The 27,974-nt window shown below is 41.2% G+C and overlaps 4 protein-coding genes across 6 annotated transcripts in view; 1 reads left to right on the top strand and 3 right to left on the bottom strand.

Annotated features, from left to right (window-relative positions):
- Window positions 1-1,774: 1,774 nt before the first annotated feature.
- LOC134146322 (carbohydrate sulfotransferase 5-like) lies at window positions 1,775-11,362 on the bottom strand. Of its 2 annotated transcripts, none has more exons than XM_062586673.1 (2): window positions 11,239-11,362; window positions 1,775-3,261 (listed from the first exon to the last, which is right to left on the bottom strand). In XM_062586673.1, the coding sequence occupies exon 2, from the start codon at window positions 3,233-3,235 to the stop codon at window positions 2,054-2,056; it is 1,182 nt and encodes a 393-aa protein (XP_062442657.1). In that variant the 5' UTR covers window positions 3,236-3,261; window positions 11,239-11,362; the 3' UTR covers window positions 1,775-2,053. The 2 variants fall into 2 exon arrangements, with proteins under 2 accessions (XP_062442657.1, XP_062442656.1); XM_062586672.1 differs by lacking the exon at window positions 11,239-11,362 and adding an exon at window positions 3,391-3,528.
- Window positions 11,363-14,768: 3,406 nt separating this feature from the next.
- TMEM231 (transmembrane protein 231) lies at window positions 14,769-20,225 on the bottom strand. Its single transcript, XM_062586674.1, has 7 exons — window positions 20,067-20,225; window positions 19,824-19,993; window positions 18,416-18,544; window positions 16,865-17,008; window positions 16,511-16,592; window positions 16,272-16,377; window positions 14,769-15,369 (listed from the first exon to the last, which is right to left on the bottom strand). Exons 1-7 carry the CDS (start codon window positions 20,206-20,208, stop codon window positions 15,180-15,182), a joined length of 963 nt encoding a protein of 320 aa, XP_062442658.1. The 5' UTR covers window positions 20,209-20,225; the 3' UTR covers window positions 14,769-15,179.
- A 296-nt stretch (window positions 20,226-20,521) lies between these two features.
- On the top strand, window positions 20,522-27,251 carry GABARAPL2 (GABA type A receptor associated protein like 2). The gene is made up of 4 exons (XM_062586626.1): window positions 20,522-20,685; window positions 20,984-21,039; window positions 25,478-25,650; window positions 26,667-27,251. The coding sequence occupies exons 1-4, from the start codon at window positions 20,652-20,654 to the stop codon at window positions 26,755-26,757; spliced, it is 354 nt and encodes a 117-aa protein (XP_062442610.1). The 5' UTR covers window positions 20,522-20,651; the 3' UTR covers window positions 26,758-27,251.
- Window positions 24,633-27,974, bottom strand: part of ADAT1 (adenosine deaminase tRNA specific 1) — a 32,334-nt gene continuing 28,992 nt past the window's right edge. The window contains exons 9-10 of one of the 2 annotated variants that reach the window (XR_009959811.1): window positions 25,457-25,736; window positions 24,633-24,775 (exon numbers count right to left, since the gene is read on the bottom strand). Coding sequence is in view for 1 of the 2 variants with exons in the window: in XM_062586620.1 (XP_062442604.1) it covers window positions 24,733-24,775 (43 nt within the window). In the remaining variant the exon portion in view is untranslated. The remainder of the gene's footprint in view (window positions 24,776-25,456; window positions 25,737-27,974) is intronic. The other variant, XM_062586620.1, reaches the window with a different exon arrangement.

Below are 27,974 nucleotides of genomic sequence, written 5' to 3'. Positions count from 1 at the left end.
GAGGAAAAGTGTATTGTTTGTCTCTACATATGAAAGCCCATCTGTACATTGGTTTTTCAATAATAAACAACAAAAAAACAGCTCTGTAACTAACAGGCACTTATTATCACTTTGTCACATACCAACACCCTTGGGCACATGAGATACATAGGAGCTATCCATCCTGGGACACCACATAAAATCCTGCTTGAGGGCTAGCCTGTCTCCCCACACTTCCAGGCCATCTGCATCTACATGAGTAAGGGTGCACACACAAGCCATTTTTGGGGAGGAACCTCAGACCTAAGGCCAAGAATAAAAAAAGAAAAACAAGGAAAGTCAAATATTTGTTCCAGGCAGACCCTACCCTGTGCACTCACAGTGTAGAGTACTGCCAGGCCCCTGAACCCCCCCCCCCATCCATGCCTTGAGTTTGGCAGGAGAAACTCAGACACCCATAGCCACCCCAGGGATACCCTCACCTCCCTGGTACCACCAAGCCGTCAGCACGAGATGGTCCTGGCCTCTACCTGCCAAGAGCAACAAGAAACTTGTCACCAGCCGACAGCCTGACAGTGCGTCCAACTCTGTTTCCGCTGCTTCACTACTGCTTCATGACTGGGAGTGGACCAGCTTCCCTAGGGACACAAATATCCATTTCAATAATGGTGACAGTCTTGCTACTGGGCATCACTTGACTCCGCTCTCCATGAGCAGCTGGGTTTCTGTGCTCCAGCATTATCCAGCTGTCTGGAGCAGCACAGGGCAAAAGGTGAGTAATTTTAACGTATAAACATTTCAGCATATAAGAATGCAAAACTACGACAGCATATCTTTACAAGCTTGTTTCTAAATGTGATGTAAAGTAAGCTCTAAGCACTGCTATAACTATGGATTTGAAATATATGTGCATCATTACAGTAAAGGCCAAAGTAACAATTTCTTATGCAAAGACACAAATGCCAAACCCTGATTTTATTAAGCCCGTGGGAAAAGTCCCAGAAACAGTGGGTGTGGCTCCTGGAGACCCCTGCAAGGATACATGGAATCAATGGGCCCAGCATCCTGAGTGATGGGACCATCCATCTCCTATAGAAGATCACAGAAATAATGCTAATGAACTCCTCTGCTCATCCTAAACTAGCACAACACTCCTCAGTTAGTCCTAACATGGTATCTGGTATTGCTTTAACATGTACTGTCCATCCTGAAACACACTGTATAAAAACAGTCTTTATTTCTGCTATCAAAATTGTTTGAATTGATCTCTTTCATACAGCAGTACAGTCAACACGCAGATTTCCATTGATCTTCATTAGCAACCACCTGTAGTGCTGAAGAGAGAGAGTTGCACTGAGGGGGAGAAGCACATGCCTACTATGTGTCACATCATTAGAATATGCAACTAAGGCAGCATTAGAAGGCTACTTCCACAGTGACTCCACTCAAAGTTTCTTCCTCTCTGCTTTGCTTTCTGCACTCCAAGACAGAGCTCTATGCCAGTGTAACATTCAAATGTCTGACCAAGAAATCTGGCTTTTACAATTTGATCGCTGCAGTTAGTCCAGCTCTTGGAGAGCTTTTACATTGAAATTAAAAACATCAATAGAAGTCTAAAAAAACATACAACTGCAAAACAGCTTTAAAACAAAAGAAGTCACATGTTTCTGGAAATGATGGAAACAAGTTTCTACTTTGTCACCCTAATACAAACTAGTAACTGAGATTCTTAAATATTTAAAGCATGAAAACAGGATTGAACTATTATCAATGAACAGAAAAAAACCTCTGATAATTCATCTTTTAATAGAAAGTATTTACATTATATTCTTAAAACAATGCTGCAAACAGCACAGCTGGGCTGTAAATCTGTAATCTAACAAGTCTCTTGCTGCATTTCATTTGTTTTGTTTTGCAGTGTAAAAAATTCAGAAAAAAACATAGTTTGGAAAAACAGGAGACAGGAAGATAATTAAATGCATTACTCAAGTATTTTCCAATTACCTATACACTGCACTATAAATACTTCACCCCTCCCACCCTGCCCCAAACCTCTTGGAGCAGGAGTACTATCTTAGTGCTTTGGATTAAATGATGACCAACTGAACTGGTTTTGTCGCCTTGGCAACACTAAATCCAGTGACAGATCTCTTTGTTCTTTTTCTGAATCTACTAGCTGATAACCAAGCATGTTTATAGCACCTTTGCAAACTTCCTGTACTTTCTTAATTTTCTGGAAGGAAAGAACATTCCTCCAGGCCTGGGAAACATTAACTGCATCTCGGGATGTGATTTTGAAGGCTTCTTTTTTTTTTCCTGGTCCCTGTCCATGTGTGATATTATAGATCCAGCTTTTGAGTGTGGGGGTCAAACTAAGGTCGGCAAATTTATACATTTCTGAGATTTCTGATAAAGGATCTCTTACCAGGTCTTCAAAACGGATCATTAGATAGCGATCTTTAAGGAAACTAGGGGGTTTTAGAGTAGCTGTTTCATAAATCTGAACATGACTTCTACAAATTTCTTGCATTACTTTATATTTGCTGTCTTCAACTTTAGTGCCATTGGTACTCAAAACAATCCCATTGTCACGGGCTAATGCTTTGACTGATTGTTCCCGTGACTTGACAACTGCCCTGGGGTCACGGACCAAGTGAATAATTTTGAGGTTCAGAGAAGGATCGGTAAGAAGTGGGTAGAGAACCTTCAAGTCAAAGAATCGGACCTCCTTGATGACAATGTGGCTGTAGGTTTTACAGGCTTCCTCCACTTTGCTGAATGGGTACCGGCCACAAAGAGTCTTGCACGCCATTTCACTGGTTATGTCTGTACGTTGAAAAGAGTCACAAGCAGGAGCTGAACACAGAGCCCGACTCACTGCCCACTGAAAGAGATCGGATAAGTTTCTTTTCCAGGGCATGTAGGCATCAAACACAGACATGTCACACAGAAAGACAGACCTGACTAAGTCCCGCACTGCCATGTGCAAGACTTTGGCACTGCTCTGGTACATTGTAACCCACACATGCCATGCAGGCTCCATCAGGTAGAAGACGCTGGGGTGCTGGCTGAAAAGTTGACCGACAAAAGAAGATCCTGACCTCCAGGAGGAGAGAATGAGGATGTGGACTTGAGATGGTTTTTCTTCAGATTGAGGCATGAAGCTACAGTACCGGGCATACATGAAGAGTAAGAATCCAGTCTGAATCATAACAAAGAGTATTATGATTGCACTCGTAATCCGAATTCTTGCCATTGCCACTGAGGAAAAGAAATGAAAAGCTGAAAAAGAAAAGGAAATTGTTGGTGAATAGTTGTTGCAATGGCTTAGCAATGGTAAAACCTACACAATACAAAATCATGCATTAGTAAGCCCTCTGTTTAAATATTTATGTATGTATTTGGCATTACTTGGTTCCTTAATTAGTGGCACTGGAAAGAGAACATCTGCAGGTGAGAGGTGTTGGAAACAGGAAGAATGAGATTCGTGGCACCAAGATCACAGTGGAAATAAGCACAGAGCAGATGCTTGATGCTGAAGAAAATCTTGCATTGTTGCTGCTCAACTGCTGGAAAAAAATCTAAAAAAAAAAAAAATGCACAATAGCCTCAACTTCAATTCTGAGGGATGTTACCAAGGAGAATTTTTTTCTAACTCTTTCCACTGAGATTTCTATTTCAACCTAAGAATAAAAGGGTGCCTATCCCTTAAAAAAAAAAAAAAAAAAGGGACAGCAACATTATTAACTGTGGCTACTGAAATAAAAATCATCCTCTTATCAAATGTGAGAACTGTTCTCTGCAGTGACAGTAAGGCACTACACTACCTGCTGGCTGTGCACAACCCACTATTTTCAATATTGCAAAAGATGGGTGAAAACCTGAAACAGCACCTGTACGTAGATGTTATACTGAATATGCTGGTGGAGTGTGTCTTTGGGCTGGAACACATAAATCCCACAACTGACTGCTCTGAGTTTGCTTAGTTTGCATATAAGGAATTATCTGCTTGTAAGCCAATCCCAACAGGAGTTATGTCATACTTTGAAGCCAAAGTTAAGCCACATGCACACCTCACAACTTTTTACTAGCAGTTTGAGGCACCTGCTTCTTAGGAAGGTACTCTGACTTTTGCAGATTGCTGTTGTAGACAGTCTACGTCAATAGGCACAGTACAATGGAAATAAGATCTTTCATCTATGAAGATCAGCTTAAGAGTTTTGTGTATAAGCATTTGCCATCTAACTGCATTTAGGCAGTTTTCTTGTTAATACATTAACACACTCTGTATTCCATTTAAAGTAAACTATACAGACTAGTGGATATGGAACAAACCATTTGACACAATAAATGCATTACTAAGTTCTTAGCACTAGCCTCATGAACATGAAAAACGTTATTCAAAAGTACCAGAAGCTGAAAGAAGTGCTCAAATAAAAGAGATGGTAGAAATGGGCAGTTTCAGCTCTTTCTGATACCTAAATATCACATCAAGACATTGAGAAACATATTCTCAGCATCTTAAATGAACATGATACAATTTTGTTACTAACCTTTTGTTTCTAAGCCAAAAAAAAGAAGAAAAAAATAAAAAGTATGAGCTGAGTAGCAAAAAGGAGTCAATATAAGCCTCTGAACTTCATTGTCATAGAGCAGGGAAAGTCAAGCAAACAAGAAGAACCTTTTTATCCTGAAGTACCATCCATTGTATGTATGGTATACTCTTTTTATCCACTCTAGTTTAGATTTATTCATCTTAAAAAAAAAGGCTTTTTACTAAGTTTTATTATGCACTCTACTTCACCTTATAATGTTCCATTTCTTTAGCTTACCTATAGCATTCATTTATCTGTAAGGCTATGGTCACTGCTAGATTTTTGGGGCTGTGCTGCCTATTGAGGCAAGGCCCTTTTCCCCAGTGGTTCCACATTTTCAGCAACTCTGCACAAATATACATGATATAAGACTGCAAAAGCATCTCTCAGGATGAGACCTGTACCCCCCCCCCAAGTCTGTGCAGCTTCCATAACACCCATGCCACCCCCTCCCTTGCATAGTCTTAATGCTTATCAGATACTTTGTTAAGCTGTTTCAGTCTGTCAGCTCAGAAGAAAATACTCACTTCTTTTTAATAAGTGAGATTTTTAGCCTCAAGACAACTCAGCACAGCATAGACCAGTGCTGGAACTGGTACAAAGAAGGGAGGAAAAATGCAGAGATGGGAAAGAGGAGGAATCCCTGACGACGGCTGCCAATGGAATACAGCCTGAGTTGCACATGTAGGTCTTTAAATTATCAGCATTAGACCTTTTGTCCACCTACTGCACAATCATGGCATGTAATTCATTTATAGGACCTTTCAAGTGGAGTTAGGTTACGTTTCCCCTATGACAGATCTCTTTAGCCTGCTGAATCACTGCTCACATTACAGAAGTATGTGACTAACTGCCAAGCTTACAGAGTACAAACGAACACAGCTAGAGAGATGAATCAACACCACTTCTGTAAAATAAGCAAACTAAATAAAAAAAATTAAATTAACCCATATTTTTCATCAAGCTGCTAAAATTCTCATGTCATATCAAAATACTGAATTACGCTGTTAGTAATCTATATTGTTCACTTCCAGATGCTATTTTTTTCCCATAGCAAAATGTGGGAAAAAGTACATAACCATTATTTCTATATTTCTGTCTGAGGAGGTGACTGCAAAATAACAAGTACAACAGAGTGCTCATAAACAATCTTATTTTTCCGGGCTAGCTTCATTAGTACATTCAAAGCTACAAAAAGAGCATACCTTTTTAAAAGACAATACATTCACTCAAATAGTACTAACATGTGCAGACAGACAGGCATGAGAAAAGTAGTCTGGTCTTTCTTTCTGCTCTGGCAATGGTGTCTGGGCAGCACCCACAGATTCTGCCAAATTTTGGCCAGAGTAGATGCAGACCGACTATTTGTAAGCACTACAAATAGTATATAAAATGATGATAGCTAAGAATCTCTTCAGTGCAATATAAACTACAAGAAAAAGCATGATATAGAAATAAAGCATTGACTAGATTACATTTTCAGTATGCAAGCTCCATCCTTTAGCGTTTTGGGAAACTTAGGTTGTTTTTAAGGAATGTGCATACATGCAGGCATCACACACACACACGAATTAGAAAAATTACAAAACAAAATGCACCATCTATAAGAATATTATCCTGGAGTATTTCAGTGCATGAGGCCAAGTACACATCCAATTTGCTGAATTTTCTCTATAAGTAATGCCTTTTATTTCCACAGGTCTCTTAATGGGTATGTGTAATTTTATTTTCATGTAAATATCCTTTAAACATTTGCAATTGCATTCTTTAGTTAAGGTGCTTTCAAACTGGTTTAAGCCTCCACTCCCTTAGTGTGTAATATTGTACCTTGCCAAGCTCTTTCATGATTTTTAACAAATTTTAGCTGAATTGACTGATCATAAATATGTTAAATACATATTTCTATATATAATATTTATTTTATATATATTTATATTTATTTAAATATTATATATATAATATATTTTTGATTTTAGGTATTTTTTCACAGTCATTACCTGGACTGCACAGGAAGGGGAGAGAGTAAGCTATAGCAAACGGCCAGTCTCTTTATCTCACTTTTACCCAGTGCTTACTTCTCCTAACTGCAAGCATAGTCTAGGGGTTGTAAGCCTCGTCGTTATTGTCACTTCCACATTACTAAAAAATCTGAAATTGCAATGCTAATCTCCTTTTCAGAACATACTGTGTTGCATGCTATGTTAGGTAGAAGAAATGACAATTACGTCATGCTTGAATTTGATCCTAGATACATTATCCCATCCCTTCCCCAAGATTTCTTCTTGTGGTGAGTCTACCTCTTTGAGTTTCAGTTCATCGATTGTTGTCATTGCCTCAGTGAGTTCAGAAAGGAGTTTGTTGTATGCATCCTGCAAGCTACTAAACTTTGCGCTGTTTTTGAAGAGAAAAGAGGTGAAAGTTTGAAATCTTCAAAATTTTTGACAGATTGTGCTCCTTTTAACATCTTCCATTTTGCAAAACTCTCCTGCTTGTCCCAGTGAAGATTTCTTTCCTTCCTTCCTAAAATTTCAGTTTCCCTAGGGTTTAAGAGTTAGGATTGTATCCAGAAAGCTAAATAAACTATTAGACTTTAGAGAGAAACAACTCAGGTTCTTACAAATGAATCTGCATCTCTGGTAAGAAGATATTTTTTATAAATTTACTGATTAGATTACATGACGTAACTGCCTCAGTTGTGGGGGACAGCATCTTGTGATGCAGGCAATCCATTCTGATCCTTGGTTTATTTCATTGCAGGACTCACCAGAGGGTGCTGTTAGGCAAGCTTGCTCTTTTAGTGCGGAAAGTTAATATGCCAAAACTTTATTAAAGTTACTAGACAAAACAGTAGTCTGTGACTTGCTCTGCATTGCCTCGCCTCTTGTTCTGCCCGTGCCCTGCACCCTGCCCAGAGCTCAGCTGCACTCCCTGCCCATCAGTCCCTCTCGGGAGGGGAAAGAGCCTACTCCTGCCTGCTGCTTGCCTTTCTCCCTGCCTTGTTTGCCAGCAGCAGTCTCCTGTGGCTGCACCAGCTCGAGGACTACAGCAGGCAGGTAGCATGGAAATCTGCAGGACAGAGGGAGAGGCAGCAGAGGAGCTGGACATCCAAGCATTGCAGCCACCTCAGCTGCCATCTCAGTGACCAACACTTCTAGCAAACAGCTCCTCGCTGACCCACAAGGCCAGAGGAGTGGTGAGGGAGCTAGAAGAGGCAGAAATTAAGATTGAGAGGGATGTCCTGTTGTCTCTTGAAGCACTCCAAAACCTTGCATATCTCTCAGCTGAGAAGTTTAAAGAATCATCAAACTTGCTGGTATCACAATACATACTTTGATAAAAAATGATATTCCTAAATATAAATGATGTTAATAACAGAAACAGTGTTACTACTTTTTTTTTTTTTTTTTTTTTTTTTTTTTTTTTGTGTGTGTGTGTGTGTGTGTGACAGCATTTCTTTGGGAGAGCTCTGGCAAACAGCAGAATATTTAAGTCTTTAATTTTAATGAATCCTTGGAGCAGAATGATTTTTTCAGAACATAATGCAAATGTTCAAAATATAATCTGAAAATCCTCTGCATGGATGTTTTAGGTGACAATCATGAGTCAAGATCAGTCACTGGGTTTGTCTGCCTAGGGCTAATATTGGAAACAAGATCCTGGACTAGATGAAGCCTGGGTCTGTCTCAGAATGACTGTTCTTACATACTGTGCAAACAAAACTAATTATATAAAGCAAATAACAAAGTGATGATTTTCTTCATCACTTAAACTTGCTGTGATGGAAAGCTGAGCTGCAGGTACACTAATATCTGCTACTGTTTCCCAAAAGAGTGGACACAGTACCACAGGTTGCATACTTTTAACCTGTAAGGTACTAAATACTGTACTGATATACAGTGAGCAGCAGTACCAACTCCAGAAAACTCACTATATAAACACGAAAATTTTCAGATCCAAGATGGCAGAAAAAAATGGTGAAGAGAAGAAATAACTTGTGCACAGGATGATCATTTAGGTCCTAATTTTATGGATTCTTATGTATTTGTTGCATAAAACAAGGAATGATGGAGTCAAGCAATCATATCTTTGCAGTTCAGCACTGAGCATAATTGTTGAGTAACCTTTTCAGTACAGAACTCAACTTGAAGAGATCTAGTATATAAACAGAATGAACAGAAATTAACTGTAAAGTTCAAAAAAAAAAAAAAGAGAGAGAGAGAGACAGAGAGAGACAGAGAGAGAGACAGAGATCCTGCTAGTATGCTGCTCATTTGTTTTGGGATACTGAAAGGACTGCAGAAAGAGAGTGCCTCACATTAGAGCTGGAAAGAAACATGGGCTCTCTTTGAGGTCAGGACAAAGACAGAGATGAAAGACTCCTTCAGAACAAACAGGTTTGGGTCTGTTGCTCAAAGACTGAAAAATCTGGCTGGAATGAAGCAAAGAGCTGAAAACTGAGAAGAATTACAAATACCTGCTCCCCTTGCAGAAGGTCTTCTGAGCAACTGAATCTTAGCTATCTTTAACAAAGTTTTCCCTAGCCACTTTGCATCTGAGAAAAAATCAGCATACTTTCATTTAAAACTTTTTTTTTTTAATGTTTATGCAGCACTTCTAAAGCCAAAAATCCCAAATCTCTTTATAGATTATGTAGCAATTACTTCAAATTCCACAACATACAAAAATAAAAATTTGAAACTTTTTCAGGATGAGTCTATTCTACTGAAAAATTAATACCTAGTACTATATTATAAGCTCAGCCTTTTGATAGCTGTAAATGATTTCCTCTCATATGCTTGTCACACACTAAATGCTATCAGAGCAATCACTGGAGTTTAATATAAGCATTATTTATGTACTTACAACTGGCCAAGGTGCACTTCAGTACTTACTGTGAAAAGGTTGATGGCATCATGCATTGTCTAGAATTAATAGGAAAATGTTTGTACATGTTTTGATAAAAAGAGCATTTTATGAATCATCAGAAGATCTGCTGTACCTTACAGAGAAGTTTGCTCAGGATAGACCGGACTTAAGATGTCTCAGTAATGGAACTTTACATATATAATAAAAGTAAAATAAAAACACCACTGGAATAGCTTCTATGTGAACATGCAGTAGTGACACAGTAGGTGCAATAAAAATGCACAATAATATTACCAATAATTCTTACTAGAAATCACTTGGCTGACAAAAGTTTTTTTTTTTTTTTTTTTTTTTTTTTTCCAGTATTCATCCACAACTAGATATGACACAGCTTTCACAGGACAGAAGCTTACTATATTGCCAACATTAGTTGGATTGGCTTTCAACAGGAAATAAAAGTTAGTTTAGAAAATACATGCTGCAACTATTGATGCCTCAGAGAGATTTAAAGATATTTCTAGTAGTTGTTCTACTGCTACATAGTGGAAAGAACCGCCCACTTAATTATTTTTAACTAACAGGGAAATGGTAATGGAAGTAATAAAATTGCTGTAAACAGTACTATAATCCGATATCTTGAATTCCTGCATTATATTATCAATTCGGCTGATAGTGTTGATTTAGCTTTGGAAAAAATCCTTCTTTTTACAATTTAGTGGAAAATGAGATCAGAGGAGTCACTTCCAGTTGAAGTATCTGCACATCAAGCTTAATTATTTTATAATACAATGAAATGTACCATAGATTTCATGATAAGATCAGGAAAGTTATACATAAAAGATTTTGAGCTTTGAGGTTTTTCTTTATATCTTTGTAGCCAAAAAAGTTCAGAATTACAGTAGTTAGATTCATCCAACTTGAACAAAAGACATTGTCAAGGCATAGCCCTACAATGCTGATTTCTTCGTGCAGTACAGCTGAAAGGATCACAAAATGTTTTCAGCTATTAGAAATACTAGTGTGCAACAGACGAGATATGCTCCGTTGTAGTTTCTATAGAGAATTTTGACTATTTTTAAGGATAGTGAAAATGGGATGACAGAGATACAGTGACTGAATGTTATTCAGTTCTTTCAGAAATTGCCTGCAGTAGTACAATAGTGTCAGAATTGAAACAGTCTGAGTGTGTACGTGCTGGCGGGTGCTGCACAGTGCCCCCACTGAGGCAAATGTTATACCTAAGAACTGATGATAAATTATTTTATCATATATTTCGCATTCACCTAGAAACAAATAATGGGTATGGCAGAGATCATTAGACCCCAGAAGGGATTTCCTGGAATGACAGGAAATGTTCTCTCTACAGTACCTACTTTACTAATTCCAGCAAACAAAACCACTTTAACTCAATTCAGCCATATTCTCGGGGGGGGGGGGGGGGGGAGGGGAGGAGAAGAAGAAGAAGAAGAAAAATGGCCAGTTTTTCAATAGCTTTACCAACAACTGACTGCAGCTAAGAGAAGGCCGGCTCAGGAGCGGGGACAGTCGGAACCTGGGCCCACCGTGCCGGCGGTACCGCTAATTTACCGGCAAGAGTACGGCCGTCTGCGAACGGATTAAAAACATGCCCTGAAGGACAGTGCAAATGATAATAAGCGCCTTTCCTAAATAACGAAATAAAGGTCTGTCTGTCTTCGCGCGGGGTGCCGCTACCTGCCCGCCTGCCGCTCAGGACCGCAGCCGAGACGCGGAGCAGGCGCCCCCCGACCCGGCCCGGCCCGGCCCGGCCCGGCCGTACCTTCCCGCCGCGCTCCCGGCGCTACCGCGGCTCCGAGCTCCCGCGGAGACAATGAGCCGCTTTCAGACGTGGCCGCGGCGCCGAGGCAGCGGGAGGAGCCCGGGAAGGAGCCGATCCGCCCCGCGCCCCCAGAGCATCCCCGGGCAGAGGCGCCGCCGGGCAGGGGCCGTCCGCCCCGGCCCGCCCCGCCGGCAGCCCGCGCAGACCCTGCGAGCCCGGCGGCGCCCCGGGCGAGAGGCCGGGACGGTCCCGAGAGCCTCCCCGGAGCTGGCCCGCCTCAGCGGCCGGAGCGCCGTCACAGCCCGCACGTTTCCCGCAGTCCGTTCCGCCCCGTCGATCCCCGGCTTCGCCGCGGAGCTCCGCAGCCGCCCGCCCCGCTCCCTGTTCGGCTCCCCGGCCCGGCCGCCCCGCTCGCAGCCCCCGGCGGGTCTTGCAAAGATTGGGGGCTGCACCGTCCCGGCCGACCACGGGGCCTAACGCCAACTGGTCACAAGTATGAAAGGGGCCATAGGGCCACAAACACGTTGTCTGACTAGTTAAGAAATGGATGCAGTGTCAGGTATTTTGCTTTTTTCTTTTTAAACAGTCAGCCTCCACAGCTTTTGGTATTAACATTTGAACAATTTCTGAGGCAGACTCTTAGCATTCCAAGCATTTTTGCTTCCAGTTTTACTTAGGTACAGGATGGAACAGTACTTTTTGACTTTTTAGCGACTGCTTACTTTTTCTCTCATAGAAACAATTCCAGAAGTCTTATTTTTGACATTCCTCTGTCCTTCCTCACTCAACATCAGTTAGCTTACTCTCTGGGATACCAGCACACAGCAGCTCTACTAGCCACAGTGTTGAATTGCAACTGCATTTGCACTCGCTGTTGTTTGGCAAGCCAAAGGAACTTAAGAGTCTCATAAAGATCCTTCCAAGACTAACTCCTGCTTCTTAAAGGTACATTAATGCTAGCTATAGTAGATTCACAGCTAAGTATATTTTCCTGGTACTTCAACTTGCTGCTACAGACATTAAACTTCATCTACCATTTTTATTACCTAGCCACTTACAGAAAATGGCTCTCCAAGCATGTGCAGTCACATATTCTTGTCTGAAGATTATCATCTTATTATTCACCCCACCTTTATTGGTACAGCTACAAATGCAATCCAGATGTCTCAGTTGCTTCCTTCTATTGTGAAAGCTGATGCTTCCTATTATTTTGTATCTTTTACCCATTCATAAATCCTTGAGAAGATTTTCACAGCCTATAAATTTTACCCACTTAAATACTGCTTAACTAACATGCCAGTTTGAGGCACACCTGCTGAGAATGATGTTCAGTATAAAGGTGATCCAGGAAGTTACCACAACAAAGGTACTCCAAACAGCTTTTTCCTTCCTATTGTCCCATTTTCCTTTACTGCTTTTACACCACTTTCACTTTTCAGTCCCAGTAGTGAAATGCTCTTTTCTCAAAAGAAGAAAACAGAGAGATTGCTTTAGGTCTTACTTAAACAGTTCCATGCCACCTGCAACCATTTAATTGTTTTTGGTTGCTCCTTTTAATTTACATAGTTCTCTTTTTGAATTACTGTAGAAGATCTTTTCCAGCTTTCTTATTCCTGAAAGAAAACAGAATTTAAGATATTTTTTTCTACACTTCCTAAACCGGATCTATTCCACCATTTTTCATCTCATGTGCATTCAGTGAACTGTATCTCAGAGAAGTCTCTTTTATCATAACTCAGTATGGAATGAAACAACAGGAGAGGAATGAAAACAGGAGAGGGATAATGGGGTCCACTATTATGACTGTTGTTTTCTGGCATTAGCCTCTCTCACCTTCCAGTTGCTTACTCCAGCAGGTTTCTGCTCAACTTGTTGGGCTGTTACAAATCCTATTTTTGTAGAACAGCTCAAACGCCTAAGATGGGGTTCTATGGCAACCCCTGAGATTGCCATCCCTTGCTTATACCAAGCCTAAGGCTTGTGCAGACACCTACCAAGTTATTTCAAATAAATTATCTCTCTGAATACAAAGTGACTATATTTGATAGAGTTCATCATCATCATGCGTTCCCTGAGTTAACTCACACAAGCACCAACAGCACTGCAAGGGACTACAGCAGACCTAATGTACATCAGCTTAAGATATTGCAGAATCAAGCTCACAGGCTCCTTCATTTACCCTAAGTAGTGCCTTGAAACACTAAAAAGCAGTAGACAGTTGCTTAGACACTGTGCAGTCTGATGCTCTAAGCTGTCAGGGACAAAATTCAAAAATCAAAAGGCAAACTGGAGGCTTCATACCAAGAAACTATATGCAGTGAATGCTCCTTAAAATATTTCACAACTCGCATGCAAGTACATAAATTTCACAAGCACAGCAGTGTGTTGAATAGCCAACATATCACAGAATCAGCAAGGTTGGAAGGGACCTATAGAGATCATCTAGTCCAGCCTCCCAAAGATTTCCTGTGTCGGTTCCCCGGGGCTTGAACTCACAACCTTCAGCATGTAAAGCAGATGTGATAATCACTACACTATCCCTCTACCTCACATTAATATTTCATTTACATTGAAGAATAGGTTAGAGTTCATCTAGCACATAATGGCTGGAAGAAACACAAGTTGCAAGATTGTGAAGTTTGAAATAAGTTGAAACAGAAGTTCAAAGAAAGCTGTTTTAAGGAGAGAAGGAAAAAAAAAAAAAAAAAGAGCAGGCACATCTTCAAAGTAGTAAAACATTCAATTTCATAGAGCCATGCCCAGAAGATAAGAGTTCTACCATTCAAATTATTCTTCCACATTTTACAGCTGAACCATGTCTTAAGAGTTCAAGAAAACCAGAGACACTGATCTTTTTTGTTAATTGTCATCTAGAATTGCCTTAGACTTCTTTCCTTCCCTAACACTCTTTGCTAGGATTAACTCTTAAATACAAAACCAAAAACTTACTTAAATTTTGTTGCTTTTCCTTTTAAGTTTGTGCGGCATACAAGTTTAGCCTAGAAAGAGAAAATAAAGTTAACTAATCAGTTTTTCTTCAGGAATGAAGGATATGGTCTTTCTGAACAATGGCACACTATGCGATTATAATTGATTTAATTTTGATCTGTTCAATCTGAACTGTAAGTCATGTAAATTCTGAAAGTAACTTTTCATTTGCTTCAAAATGCTAAAGTTTCACTGGTATTTTTTTTGTTAGGTGGTTTTATTGTTGTTGTTAAAAAAAATCAAACACTAAGCTTCTGTTTTATTATTCTGGATCCACAGTTATGGTCCACTGCTACAATAACAATACCAATGACAAATGACTACCTAACTCTTCCAGATACTATCACACACAAGCCAGTTTCTCACATCAACCTTGATAATTTAATAACTAAATTGGTAAGCATGTATAGCCACCAGTTAGAGAAGTGTAGCTCTAATCCCATCTCATCCTTGATTCCCCCCCCAACACACCTTCTCACTGGCTTCTTTCCTTTCACAGAGCAAATGAATGCACATACAAGCAGGCAACAGAACTCAGTCTGTTAAATTCAACAGCTAATTTATTTACAAGACAGCAAAAATGCTTTATATTGCTATTGTTAGCATACATTTTCAGTCTTTGTGGTTTAACTAGACTAAGATCATTCAAAAGCAACGTCTGATTTGTTTCTACAAGTTTTTGAAACACAATCCTATTTGTGGGAATAAGTAACCAGCTGTTCTTTAACTCTCCGAAATATTTAAAACGTCAGTCCCAAAGCAGTGTTCCCATAGAAGTTTATGGATGAATAGATATAAGGAAAAGAAAAAGGAGAGGGGATTACTGTCAAAGCAAGAACCAAAAATATGCAGAATATACTACTTAAGATAAAAACTTTATACGAAGTGTATAAAGAATAAAAGCAGATATGTATCTTTGTACTGCATTTCTTTATTTTTTTTCAAACATTTCCTCAGGACTGGTGCTGTTTGTAGGTCAATACTGGAGACTCTGGCAGAACTGGTGATATTGGAGTTGTAGTCAACACCTGATTCTGGAACACAAATATTTTAATCCTACCAAACACCCAGACAAAGATAAGTAGGATGCTGACATATTGGATCCAGGCAAATTTAATCATTTCCCAAAATCCTGGCTGATATTTAAAGAAAGTCAAGGAACATTAATTGAGAAGCTTCCGATACTACCACACAGCAACTAAACAGAAGAACTGAGGCAAAACAGAATCGATTAGACATCAGTTTGTGTGCCAACTGAAAACACTTTGAGGACTTTGAGGTATGGAAACTTCAAAAAGCTTTTTATTGCAATATGCAACAGAAGTTGCAGCAAAACATCTGTTCAAAACACCTGAATTAGTTCTGTGGAAAGCATCTATTTTGTCCCTGGCTCATCAAAAAGTAGACAGGTAAGCAAACCTGGTAAGAGATGTGCTCTACATGGTTTCTTCTAAACATAGGCTTCTTTTTGTTTGAGAAACTGAGTAAAGAATGTAATGAACAAAGAATTAACATTGGAGTAAAAATTTCCACTCTTTCTGCGCGTGTAACAGATTTGCCAGGGCCAATGCAGGGAGTAATAGCTGTTGAGCTTACCTCACACACAGATTTTGAATGACTTGTTTTAGGATAGAAAATGTAATATCACGCTTTGTCAGTGGCATCCTTGACAGATTGGGACTGCAGGTGCAGGTGCTCAACCAAAACCAGACTTACGGAGGATATTTACTCTGAATTACTAATTAATTGACTTAAAGGCCAGTTTAGCAGGGCTGAAAAGCAATACATGCTCCTGCTAGAGAAAGGCAGTAAGCAGTTGTTCAAGCAGAACCATCCAGATGGTGCACACAGAGGGATAGCTATGGAAGTGCGTGCAACGGAGGGACAAACAGGTATTCAGACAACTCTGAAACTACAGTATGTAGTTAGTTAATAAAGGAAGAGTTTAGTAATAAGTTTAGAAGAAAGGATAGTCTTGTTCATTTGGCCTGTGTTTTAAGGACTGCATAATGCTATCCAGTTATGTCACAGTTTACAAAGGATATAAAATAACTTCCACTGGGTAGTGAATAGTGGCATTAATGATAAATGGTGTATCTGCTGCTCTTCCAATCATCCAGACAGGGTTGGGATATGATAAGACTGTTGTTACTAAAATAAATAAAGAAAATATCCAGGTCAAGGGTTTTTTCACTCCTAATACAGAACTCAAATCCTCACAAAACAGCTGCTAATATGCTGACTACTGCTGTCCTGCAATTAACAGTTATACATTCAAGCTTACCGTTTCTATCTTGATATGCTGCAATGATGTTTGTTAGATCATAGTCACTTGCAAAAGGACTTGTGCCATTGATCACAGACACCTGTTACCACAGGGAGATACTTGCATTATTTGTCTGCTCATCAAGAAAGCAATTCTACTGAGCTTGTTATGCAAAGTAATCATGCCTTTAAAGACATACATGTAAACATCAGACTGAACATCTCAACAGAAGAATATCTTCTAAGGAAGCATCAGTTCAGAAGTTCTAGGGTCCACTCTGTGCTCTGGACATAAGTAATTAGAGTGTCATCTATGGTGCTACAAAAATAAAGAGGAGGAATTAGAAAGAGAAGGGGAAAAAAGTTTTCTCACATTGTATCTGGTATCCAGTCCACAATGGTTAAGTAATTGCCTCTGGTTCAATTTCAGGTCTCCATTCACATAGAGGTGAGACCCTGGTAGAGGAGAAAAAAACTGAAGGAAAGCCATGCTCTGCATCACAAATGTTGACATTCTCTGAAATAGTGAACACGAGAGAAGAGAATTTAGGAAAACAAACTTTTCTATCCCTTTGTATCTATAGATTTTCTGCACAGATTTGATTTTACACATTCCCAAGTTTCAGATCATCACATTATTCTAGATAAGGGAGCATCAAATATATGTTAATTTAATATATGTTAACATATATTTTAAGCAGGTGATGTTAGTTGTTAATCAACTTTATAAACAATATCCCACAGGTCATTCATTGAAGTTCAACAACGTGGCTAATGACAAAGAGATTGGACATGCCGTAACATGTGAAAAGCAACAAAATGATTAAACACATTTAGGAAAGACACACTTAAAAACAAAACAAAAAAACCCAACTCTCAAAGCCAGCTAAGGATTCCTCCCCTGCAATAAGGGCCAAGCAAGGAAGTTCCTCAGCCCTCACTGACACCTCAACTCAAAAGAAAATTTTAATATTTATTGTAAAACAAAGGCAATGTGAGTATTGGAACTTTCCATATGATATTAATCACTGACCAAAGACTTCCATGCATAAAATTAGGTCTATCCCAGTCTTTTCTCAGAGCCTCAGAGGTTTAAGAATGTATTTTACACCACTATGTATTTTACACAGGTATGCCTGCATTACATTGTCCATCTGCAATGAGCTAAAGCACGTTGGCTAAACTAACCCTCAACTTTCTAGCAAAACTTTGTTGTCGATATTGCTCCTTTCAGATGCATCCATGGGGTTTCTGTACACTAGTGTTTCATCCACTGCTTTAGCTATTAATGGAACCAAGTTTTCAACACTCTCATTGCCACTTGAGAGAAAGAAAATTCTTCTGTGGCTATTGCATCCTCCAGCCTCCCTGCTGGACAAGAACTGCATCTTCCAGGCTCCCTACAACACCTTCTTCACCCTCACATCTATGAGAAACAGAAGAACTTGGTAGATCATCACTATTAGCTCAAGAATTGCTAAATGAACAAAACAGTCTTAAACTGCCGTGATATTTGCCCCTCCATTTCAGAAAACTGGCTGTTAATGTCAAGTATACAGCAGTACACAAAAAATGCACACCCTTCTGCTTCCTAAAATATTCTTGGAGATATGCTGCCGTCATCCCATTCAAACACTGTTGTACATCTCTGTCTATCTGTACGTCTATGCTGCACTACAGCCCCCAAAAGCACACAACTTAAAAAAAAAAAAAAAAAGCACATCAAAACATAAAACAGAACCAAACTATCAAAGACTTAAACTACTCTATTATTGGACAATATGGAAGAAAATTAAGTATTTGTTAGTAAACTAAATCTTTTGCATACCAATTTCAAATGTGTAAGAGTTATCCTTTGTATAACTGCTACTGGAATATTACACTGGGCTCAAGTGTCACTAAAAATAAAACAAAAAATGCTCACATGAAGCTGGTAGGAAAAGACGAGAATCATCTGAACACCGACTACATGTTCTGTAGATTGTAGAGGAAGCTCCAATTTAAAATATAATTGATCCATTTTACCATCTTGATTTTTGTCTTCTTCTCTAGTCTAAAAGAAGCAATAGGAGCTTTAACGGACGCTCTTACCTTTTAAGAGAAAAGCAAAACTGTTTAAAAATGCAATACTCAGATTTCCACAACATACTAAAAATCCTTAAAGCAAATAAGCTACGTACTCAGGAAAACAATGAAAAGCTGCTTGACTTTAAAGACACCAGGGCACTAGAGACAAGCAAGAGGTCTGCATTATTAAGTTTGTTATACAATGCTTGAAATGCTCCCGAGAAAGGGAAAGCTTGTCAGATTCTTCAGAGCCTCTTCTGCTCTATGCCATTCTGATGATCTCCTTTGCATGCCACAAAGTATGCTTTAGTGCTGGATCTTCTACTACATCCTCTAGCAACATGTGACTGATGGTCATGATTCTGCCCCTTGCCTTCAGCCTGCACAATACAGCACCATTACAAGTTGCCTTTAATACCATCCGTGTGGCTGTTGCTTTGCAAGATTCCTGGTTGAGAGCCAAGACTCGCCGTGCTTCTGTAGCACTCAGCAACACAATGCCCAGAACTTCAGCCTTTTGCTCACATAGCAGAGGTATCACAGACAAATACGCTGCCCATGTTGAACCCCAGAAGGATCATAGAATTGACGAGGTTGGAAGGGACCTCTGCAGATCATCTAGTCCCACCTAACTGCTCAAGCAGGGCCACCTAGAGCATGTTAGACAGAGTTGCATCCAGGCAGACCTTGAATATCTCCAGAGAAGAGACTCCGCAACCTCTCCGGGCAACCTGTTCCAGTGCTCTGTCACAGCAAAGAAATTCCCCCTGATGTTCAGGCAGAACTTCCTGTGGTTGTTTTTGCCCATTGCCTCTTGTCCTGTCACATGAGGCAACTGAAAAGAGTTTGTCCCCATCCCCTTGACACCCTCCCTTCAGGTGCTTATAGACATTGATAAGATTCCCCCCCCCCCCCCAGTCTTCACTTCTCCAGGCTAAAGAGGCTGAAGAGTGTAAGGCAGAATCTAGCCATATATCCTCCTTCAGAACTAGGGGCTAATAGCCAAACTTGCAACCTTCAGAGCACGACACGCTATACAGGTATTAAAACACACACATTGGGGAAAATAAATGGATCTGCTCATGCCAGGCATCATGGGGCAAGGAGGGTGTAAAACTGGACTGTCCGACTGCCCTTCGTACACTGAGGCCCGAGGCCTGCTCAGAGGAGCCTGACAGCACACGCGGGGCCAGCGGCAGCGCTACCGCCGCCCTCCCGGCGCCTCTGAGGCCCGCTCCGCCCCGGGCCCGACCGGCCAGGCCCACCGTCAGGAGCGGGACGCGCAGCCGCTCCTCCTGCAGCCGGTTGAATGCCGGGAAGGTGCTCCACGCCAAGAAGCCGCCCGGCTCGGGCCCAGTGGTGGCCACGAAGAGCACCTCGTAGCGGAACCGCACGGCGGGCTGCTCCCGATACGCGCTCTGCTTCAGCCAGAAACCTGCGGGCAGAGACAGCGCGAGGCCTCAGCGCCGCGCCGCGCCGCGCCGCGCGCGGGGTCGAGCGGCGCTCACCGTGGCTCCGGTAGGCCAGCAGCAGCGGCGGCACGTAGGTGAGCACCCCGATGAGCAGCAGCGCCAGCGCCGCGGCGGAGCAGAGCCCGGCGCGGTAGCGCGTGCGGAACGCGGGGTGCGAGAAGAGCTCCACGCCCGCCATGGCCCTCACCCCGGCAACGGCCGCGGGCGGCGCGGGGCGGCGCGGCACGGCGCGCCTATGGGGACGCGGAGCGCCGTGGGCGGGGCGAGCGCTCTAGCCAATGAGCAGCGCCGCTACCTGGCGGCGGGCCGGAGGGAGCGGCAAGCACCGCGCGCGTCGGGGCCGAGGACGTCATGAGCCCGCCGTGGGCGGGGCCCCGCGCAGCCCCGCCCCGCGCTCTGCGGCCGTGTGCGCGGGTGCGGCGGCCCCTCCGCCCCGCCCCCAAGCCGGAAGCTCTGCGTTTCGAGTGGTTGCTAGGGAACCGGCGAGCCGGAAATCCCGCCTGCCGAGCCGTGGCCGCTGTTGTTGTTGTTGTTGTGACAGGCCCGGCACGAGCCGCCGCCCGCCCGCGCAGGGGCCCCGCCGCCGTCGCCGGCCCCGCTCCCGCCCAGCCCAGCCCCGTCATGAAGTGGATGTTCAAGGAGGACCATGCGCTGGGTAAGAGCGGGCCCGGGCTAACCGCTGCCTGCCGGCGGCCCTGAGCCGCCATCTGCCCGGGGCTTCACGGCTCTCTAGGCCCCGGCCGGCTCCCTGAGCCCGCTCGTCGTGACCCGGGCGGACCCTGCGACAGGCGGTGCAGTGCCCGCAGATGGCCTCTTCGAGCAGCCGGGGACCTCTCTAGGGGAAGATGGCCCTGTGCCCCAGCGGCGCCCATCCCGGCAGGCGCTGCCCACTCTGCCTAGAATGCCGGCCCTACTGTTACCGTGCAGTGACTAATTGCGAGTTTTGTTCACAGAGCACAGATGCATCGAGTCGGCAAAAATCCGAGCCAAATACCCTGATCGTGTCCCGGTGAGTAACCAAGACAGCCTCGTCCCTGGACTTAGACACAAGAGTGGATAAGCTGTTTACATCCTGCTCCCTCTTCTTTGACCAGATCCCACCAAGTAAATTCATCCTCCCTCCTGTATCCTTAGCTGTTTAAAGTGTCCCCAGATGTACCTAAGTAATCCAACATTCCCTCTGCTCCAGTGGGTATTGGCAAGTAAACAAGTACCTGACTTCCTGAACTCTTTCCAGGCGTATTTATCGTTTATCAATGTCTTGGTTTCTTCTAACACTAGCTATGTCTCAGCAAGGATCCTGTGCCTTGAGCTGCTTGAAGACTCTGTGTCTGAGCCCAAGCAAGATCATAAACTCTTTGTGTCTTTACAATCCACTGTCATGGCTACATGAGGCAGGTGATTTTACTTCGTGTGTTCCATGCTTTTAAACAGTTTTATCTTGGTGAACTCCCCTCATGCAAGCCCTGTTGCTTGAAGAGCCATGCAAGTGGTGACCCTCTTTTCTGCAATACATACCTACCTGCCTACCTTCTAATTAGCGAACGACTTCTCTTTTTCACTACACAACCCCTTTTATCATGTTTCGGTCATTGAAACATTCACAACCTCGGTCATTCGCACTTCACAACCTTGTGTAACAACTAGCAACACGTCCATGTTCTCAACTTACCTGCTTGTGAGTAAAATTTCCCACATCCCATCTGACCACATGCCAGTTAGTGCCACTCCTATCTGATCTCTTGGTAAATAAATAATCTAATAGACAGAACAGTCCAGAGAAGAACCTTTAACCTTATCTTGTCATTTGCCTTTCTCTACTGTTGAGTTGGACCTAGCTCAGTGACAGCAGCAGCAGCATCTTCTCCAATTGCAGTCTGGCAAGTTGATTCCATCCTTCCCTTTCTCTCCTTGGCTAACTACCTCTGCACCTACAGGCTAGTTCATACATGTCGCATGCTAATAACTGTACATCTTCACAGGTATCTATTTGTCCATTTCCAGAATATTTTTCGTAACTTTAAAGGAGAGACATGGGAACTAGTAGTGTGAGTCAGAATGACATGGTAGTATATCAGGAATGGACAAAACATATGAATGGCTAGAAGAATTAAATCCTCAACTGCAGTGTGATGCTCTGTCTGGGGAGATAAACATTTTTTTGCTTGATGCTTCAATTTGAGCAACCTATCTTTTACAAAATAGTTGTTACCAAATATAGTTTGTCATTGAATAATCAAAAGTGTTTTCAGACTTAATGCCTGTTTTCTGCTTTCCAGATTATAGTCTCCATCCAGGGTGACATAGGTCAAACTGTCGCAGCTAACAGTTCTTAGCTGTATCTGGCTACCTGGATTTCAAGATGGTTTTGTGGCTCAAACATCTTGAGATGCACTGAAATAGCCTATGAACAGCCTGCTGCTGTTCTGGCCTGGACCATTAAAATTAATAAAATGGGAGCTGGAAGAAATTCATGCTCCCTAAGCACTGCTATTTTAAATTTGCCTGGGGATCAAGTGGCACAAGGGTTAAAGGCATCTGTAAGTTTTACTAAAGCAGTTCACCAGCAGCCTTGAGACTCCCAATTGTGACAGTTTCTGCATCATGAAGCTAAAATGCCTCGTGGATTATGATTAGTATTTATCAGTTGTTAAGGTTTGACTATTCCTTTCAGGATGCTGTTGGTGTTCTTTACTAAATTCAACCATATTAAATTACAATGGGCAGCTAGTATGCTCTCTTTCTGTATTTCTATAGGCAGAGCTGCTGGAAACTGAAGAAAAGATAAGGAGAATCCTCTCCAGATCATAAGATAGCGTATTTTGTAAATATACTTGAGCGTTACCTGTATGCTGCAGCAATGAGGAATGCAGAGCTAAGCAATAGAACTACCGGAACCTCTTGTCAGCCCTACCTTCCTACACATGCTACATTTTTTTTTCCTTCAAGGCCTAGCCTGTGTGGGGTGATGAGCATCAGGTCCTTTCTACAAGCAGTATTTAATTCTCCTTTCTCCCATTCTTGTTAGTTTTTTTATGTGGTTTTGTTTCCTTCCTTTAGCCAATTACTTAATTTTATAATGTATAAAGTAAGATACTCTAATGTCAGGGCAGCATAACACAAAACAAAGAATAGTATCCAGTGAATCATAGCATGACAGCAATAACATGGAAGAACAAATCATGTGCCTTAGAGAGCAGTTATGAATATTCAGTATTATTCATGTTAAAAAAAATTCTGGTCTCCACTGAAAACAGAATCAGTATGTTCCTGCAAAACTGATTTTGCAGATACCATAAAATAGTGATATAGGCAGTCTTTTCCTTTTTTTTTTTCCAAAATGGCATATAAAAGACTCATGATGCTGTAAGCATCATCTTCACTAGGCATCTCTGCTTGGGTCCCTACATGTTTTCTTTTCCCAAACTCTCCTGGTGTAGACAAAGGCGGGGGGGGGGGGGGAGGGGGCAAGTTCCTGTAGTCTGGCAGCATAAGGATGGGTGGTAGTTTTTTTCATTTTCTTATGGCTTCTAGGGCCAGGGTGGGTATGTAGGAGTACCATCTGGCTCTCATTTACGTATAACTAAAACCTACACCTTGTTTGTATGGCTTTACTGTCATCACGTAACTTCATCCAAACAACCGAGTCTGTAATCATACATTGCTGTATGTATTGCAGATACGTACATTGTTCCTGCAGAGATATGTAGACAAGACACATCACAGCACGTTTCCATTAATGAGCTAGTGTTCAGCTGACATCAGTGGCAGGCCAGGTGGTATTCCAGAGCGCACTGGAGCCATGCTCCATGTCTCTCCTGTATTGCATTATAGAGTCTAGCAGAAATGCATGTTGACTGGCTGTGGGAGGTCAATAATGTTTGCAGGATGAATTATACAAACCCAGGCAGAATGGGTCAAATCAAGGGCAGCACTATGAACAAATGACCATGCAGTTTATGGCATACTAGAACCTTGCATTATGCTACCACAGTTCACACTACAGCTTTGTCAGAGTTTTGTCTCTATTCTGATATATCATGCTTCTTCAGTACTGCACTGAATTTTCTAGGATATGTATGTGCCTCTACCTAAGACAATAGTTTTTCATATACAGTTATACTTTGTGTGATGCTATGTTATGCTGTAAGGATGAATGCAAAAGACTGGGGGAAAAAAAAGTAAATAGTCAAATGCTACAGATGGAGGCACCCTTTTGGCCTCTCTGGCTTGTGAACAGTAGGTGAAGCAGCAGATCATATGGCAGACTAAGCTGGTGCTACTCCCTCTGGTCTACCTGAATACTGATTTTTGCTTTAGTGTTGATGTTTTTTTTCTTTTTCTTCTTTTTTCTTTTTTTTCTTTTTTTCTTTCTTTTTTCTTTTTTCTTTTTTGCTATACTCCATATGAAGAGTGTTTCTTCAGTCATCTGTTAGGGGCATCCTGGGACATTGTTCAAAGAAGAGTTAAATGTGAAGGGTAAAGATAGTGTTTATATTAAGATTGTTTTTCTTGGTATTTGGGGATTTTATTTAGTTGGATGACATTTTGAAAGAGGATAAGGCATGCTAATTGCAGGCTAGAACTCCATGTAACAAAAGATTTCAGGCAATGACTTTAATGTTGAGATAGTGACAAAGACAATAAGCAGTATCTGTACAAAAAAATTGATTTCCTCAGCTCACCTGCCATTGCTCAGTTATCAGTGCTGCAGTCTTGTTGAATTTTCCGTGACTCCGCTAGACCTGAATGGGGCAAGGAAGGAATATGGTTAAATGCACTCCTCAGTTTGTTACTATTAACAGGAGTTAGTGAGAAGACAGAAACCCTGGACTCCATTCAGCAATCTGTTTAAGGGAAGTAGCGCAGACAAGCCACTCCTAAACCTGAAGTTTTAAAGATGCCTGTGCTTCTGAACATCGCAGTGGATGCTGATTCCTCTTTTTTTTTTTTTTTTTCCTCAGAGCTTAACCTTAGTGCTTGTTGCAGAATACACTATTTTAAGACACTACACATGCAGACTTTAGAACATTCTGAAAGTTAGCAGTTCTGTGTTTAAATATGGCTATTTTCTAACAAAACAGGGTATTACTGTCCTGGCATATATAAATGCAGTAATTTTAAATCATGGGTATACAAAAAGTTGAAGATGTGTACACTTTCTGTCATATTAGACATATTAGGCATATTGCATCTTTATGTTCCATTAGCATCAACCTCAGACGCTGGAAGTTTTGAGTATATGTATGAATATAGGTTTTAGTGCAACTGTAAATTCAGGTTCTACAGTTCTGAGCAAGTCTTAGCTGTTGTTTAATTCTGGTCTAGACACCTTTTTGTCTTTCCCCTCCCCTCCGTGTTGTAAGCCTTTACCAGTAAGTGATTTACCAAAATTGGCTGTTTATACCAATCCTGAAAAGCCTCACCTTCATGCCTGTGCTTTATAGGTCATAGTGGAGAAGGTCTCAGGATCTCAGATTGTTGATATTGACAAGAGGAAGTATTTAGTTCCATCTGACATCACTGTGGCCCAGTTCATGTGGATCATCAGGAAGAGGATTCAACTGCCTTCTGAGAAAGCAATATTCCTCTTTGTAGACAAGACTGTCCCACAATCCAGGTGAGAGGCTGTTCACTTGGTATTCAGAACCATTTCACCAAGCCTTGTGCATATCTGAGGGACAGTAACCCCCCTCTCAGGCTTATCTGGTGATTTTAAAAGGTGTTCAGTTAGATATTAATCTCACTCTGGTAGTTTTTCTCAAGAGCTTGATAAACATCTAAGTTCTCAAGCTAAGCTGAAAGGAAAGATGATTGCAAGATATATTATGACTTACTTGCATGGCAAGTGGGTAAGCTCTGGAGTTACGATATCTTAGGTTGAGTAATAGTACATCATTTACATCATCAATGCCAACAAATAAACACTATTAATGTAATGAAAAAGATGCACAGTTAAATGCTCAAAAGCAAACATGATAATTTATTCTGAAGAACACCTAGCCTCTGTCACCTCACAAAGAAATTATCATGTTGTAGACTAGTTCCTTTTTAATCTTTTATTTTTTCTATAAATACCAAATGCAAAATGAGCATAGAAAGAAGTTTTGAATGTTGTTTTTACATAGGAATAAGTTTTGCTGGTTGCTTGCTACATACAGAAAAATATAGCAGAAGCGGATACAACAGCTTACTATGTAAAAGCTGCTTTAATAATATTTGAAAAACAATATGTAATAATGTAACACAGCTTAGATACAGTATTATCCTTATTAACCCTTTCCTATGTAACAATATCAGGCCCTTCAGGTAACCTGCAGGACCCTGCTAGGAATATTTTTGTTCATTGTGTGATACACAATAGGGACTTGCAAGAATTGTCTTTTTTCTGCTTTGTTTGCATTAAGGGTATTAGAAAAGCCTAAATATGGTCTAATAGCACTGTAGAACTGCTACTGGCAAGCAAGAAAAGAAAGAGCACATTGTCTTATCTGCTGTGTTAATGATGAGTTCTCACATGCTGGAGAATTACTGCCTTGAACCTTCAATACTAATGTGAAAATGGTAACTTCAGCTAATAGACAAACAAGAATATAATGGAGAGCAAGCTGTTTCTCATTTTTTCTTCTCTTCAAGCTTAACTATGGGACAACTTTATGAGAAGGAGAAGGATGAAGATGGATTCTTGTATGTTGCCTACAGCGGAGAGAACACATTTGGTTTCTGAATCCTGGGTCTTGGCTACTACACCATCCTGCTGTGTATCTTGTAAATAGCTGATCATTTTCTGTTATGACATCCACAGATGTTCCTTCTATATACATGCATTTGTAACTGGATTTATTTCCTAATATACTGATAGGTCTTGTTTTATTAGACTGGTAAATTATCAACAATTTTATTTTGTTGTGCATTTTTTTTTCTCATGGCTGTGGATCCCCAGAGTCTCACTCCTTTGGGGTATATGTTTAATGACATTGATTAAATAACAAAGCAAAGTGATTGGGCTACCAAAAGATGAAAAGGAGGAATATGCATTTATTCTGATTTTGTGTTGAGGTGTTAGTTTAGCAAAAATGAAAATGTTAAATTAGTAAGGGGAACACTGGCTTTGCTAGATTATTCCAAGTAGTAGAAAGATGCTGATCATGTTGAATTGAGCTAATATTTTCCTCTTTCTCCATTAACAAACAAAGTACAATAAAAATTCCTCCCCACAAACAGGCAATGATGTCCTTTCTTTACCTTCGTTTTGGTCATAAAGTTGTGTATCTTCCTTACTAGACACTATACAGATGTTAACATTTATCATGCTGTTGCCTATACAAGAAATCAACAAGGACCTGTCTCTGCACACCAAGACCAATAGCTTAAGACCTACTAGGTCTCATCAAAAGAGCAGCCTGTGGGCTTTCAGCGGAAGAGTAACACCATGGGTTTTGGAAAGGAAGACCTAGATGACAAGAGAAATAGCATAAAAGGAAAAGGGTACCTAGGAGAGGGAATAGTATAAATAGGGGACCAGACAGCTGGAGAATTGTAAGAGATGATCTGTACATCAGTTATGGCAGAAAGAAGTAATTGGTAAGGAGTTCACATTAAGAGAATTGCACGAGCAGCTCTTTCAGAAAAAGAAAACAGTAGTTGTGTTACCTGTAGTTATAAAAACATACACGTCCCTTCCAAGTAAAAACTCTGCAAGCAGTGTAAGGACATTACATAACTAAAGAACAGATTTACTCAGATAGTTGAGAAATGAACTAGAATTAGAAATGATGCATACCAGATAAAGTCAAGTTTTTGTCTTTAAAAGATCATCCCCTCCAGTTTACAAGCATTATTGCCAATGCATGTGCGAACACAGCAAAAGTAAAGAGGCTTTGCAAAAAAACCAGAAGCACGGTTATTCACGAGGCTCTCAATTTCTTTCCAAAGGGGCTTGCT

This window comes from Rhea pennata, chromosome 13, assembly GCF_028389875.1.
Source record: "Rhea pennata isolate bPtePen1 chromosome 13, bPtePen1.pri, whole genome shotgun sequence".
NCBI classification, from domain to species: Eukaryota; Metazoa; Chordata; class Aves; order Rheiformes; family Rheidae; genus Rhea; species Rhea pennata.
The sequence above is the reverse complement of the archived record's forward strand: the minus strand, read 5'-3'. Positions and strand labels throughout refer to the sequence as shown.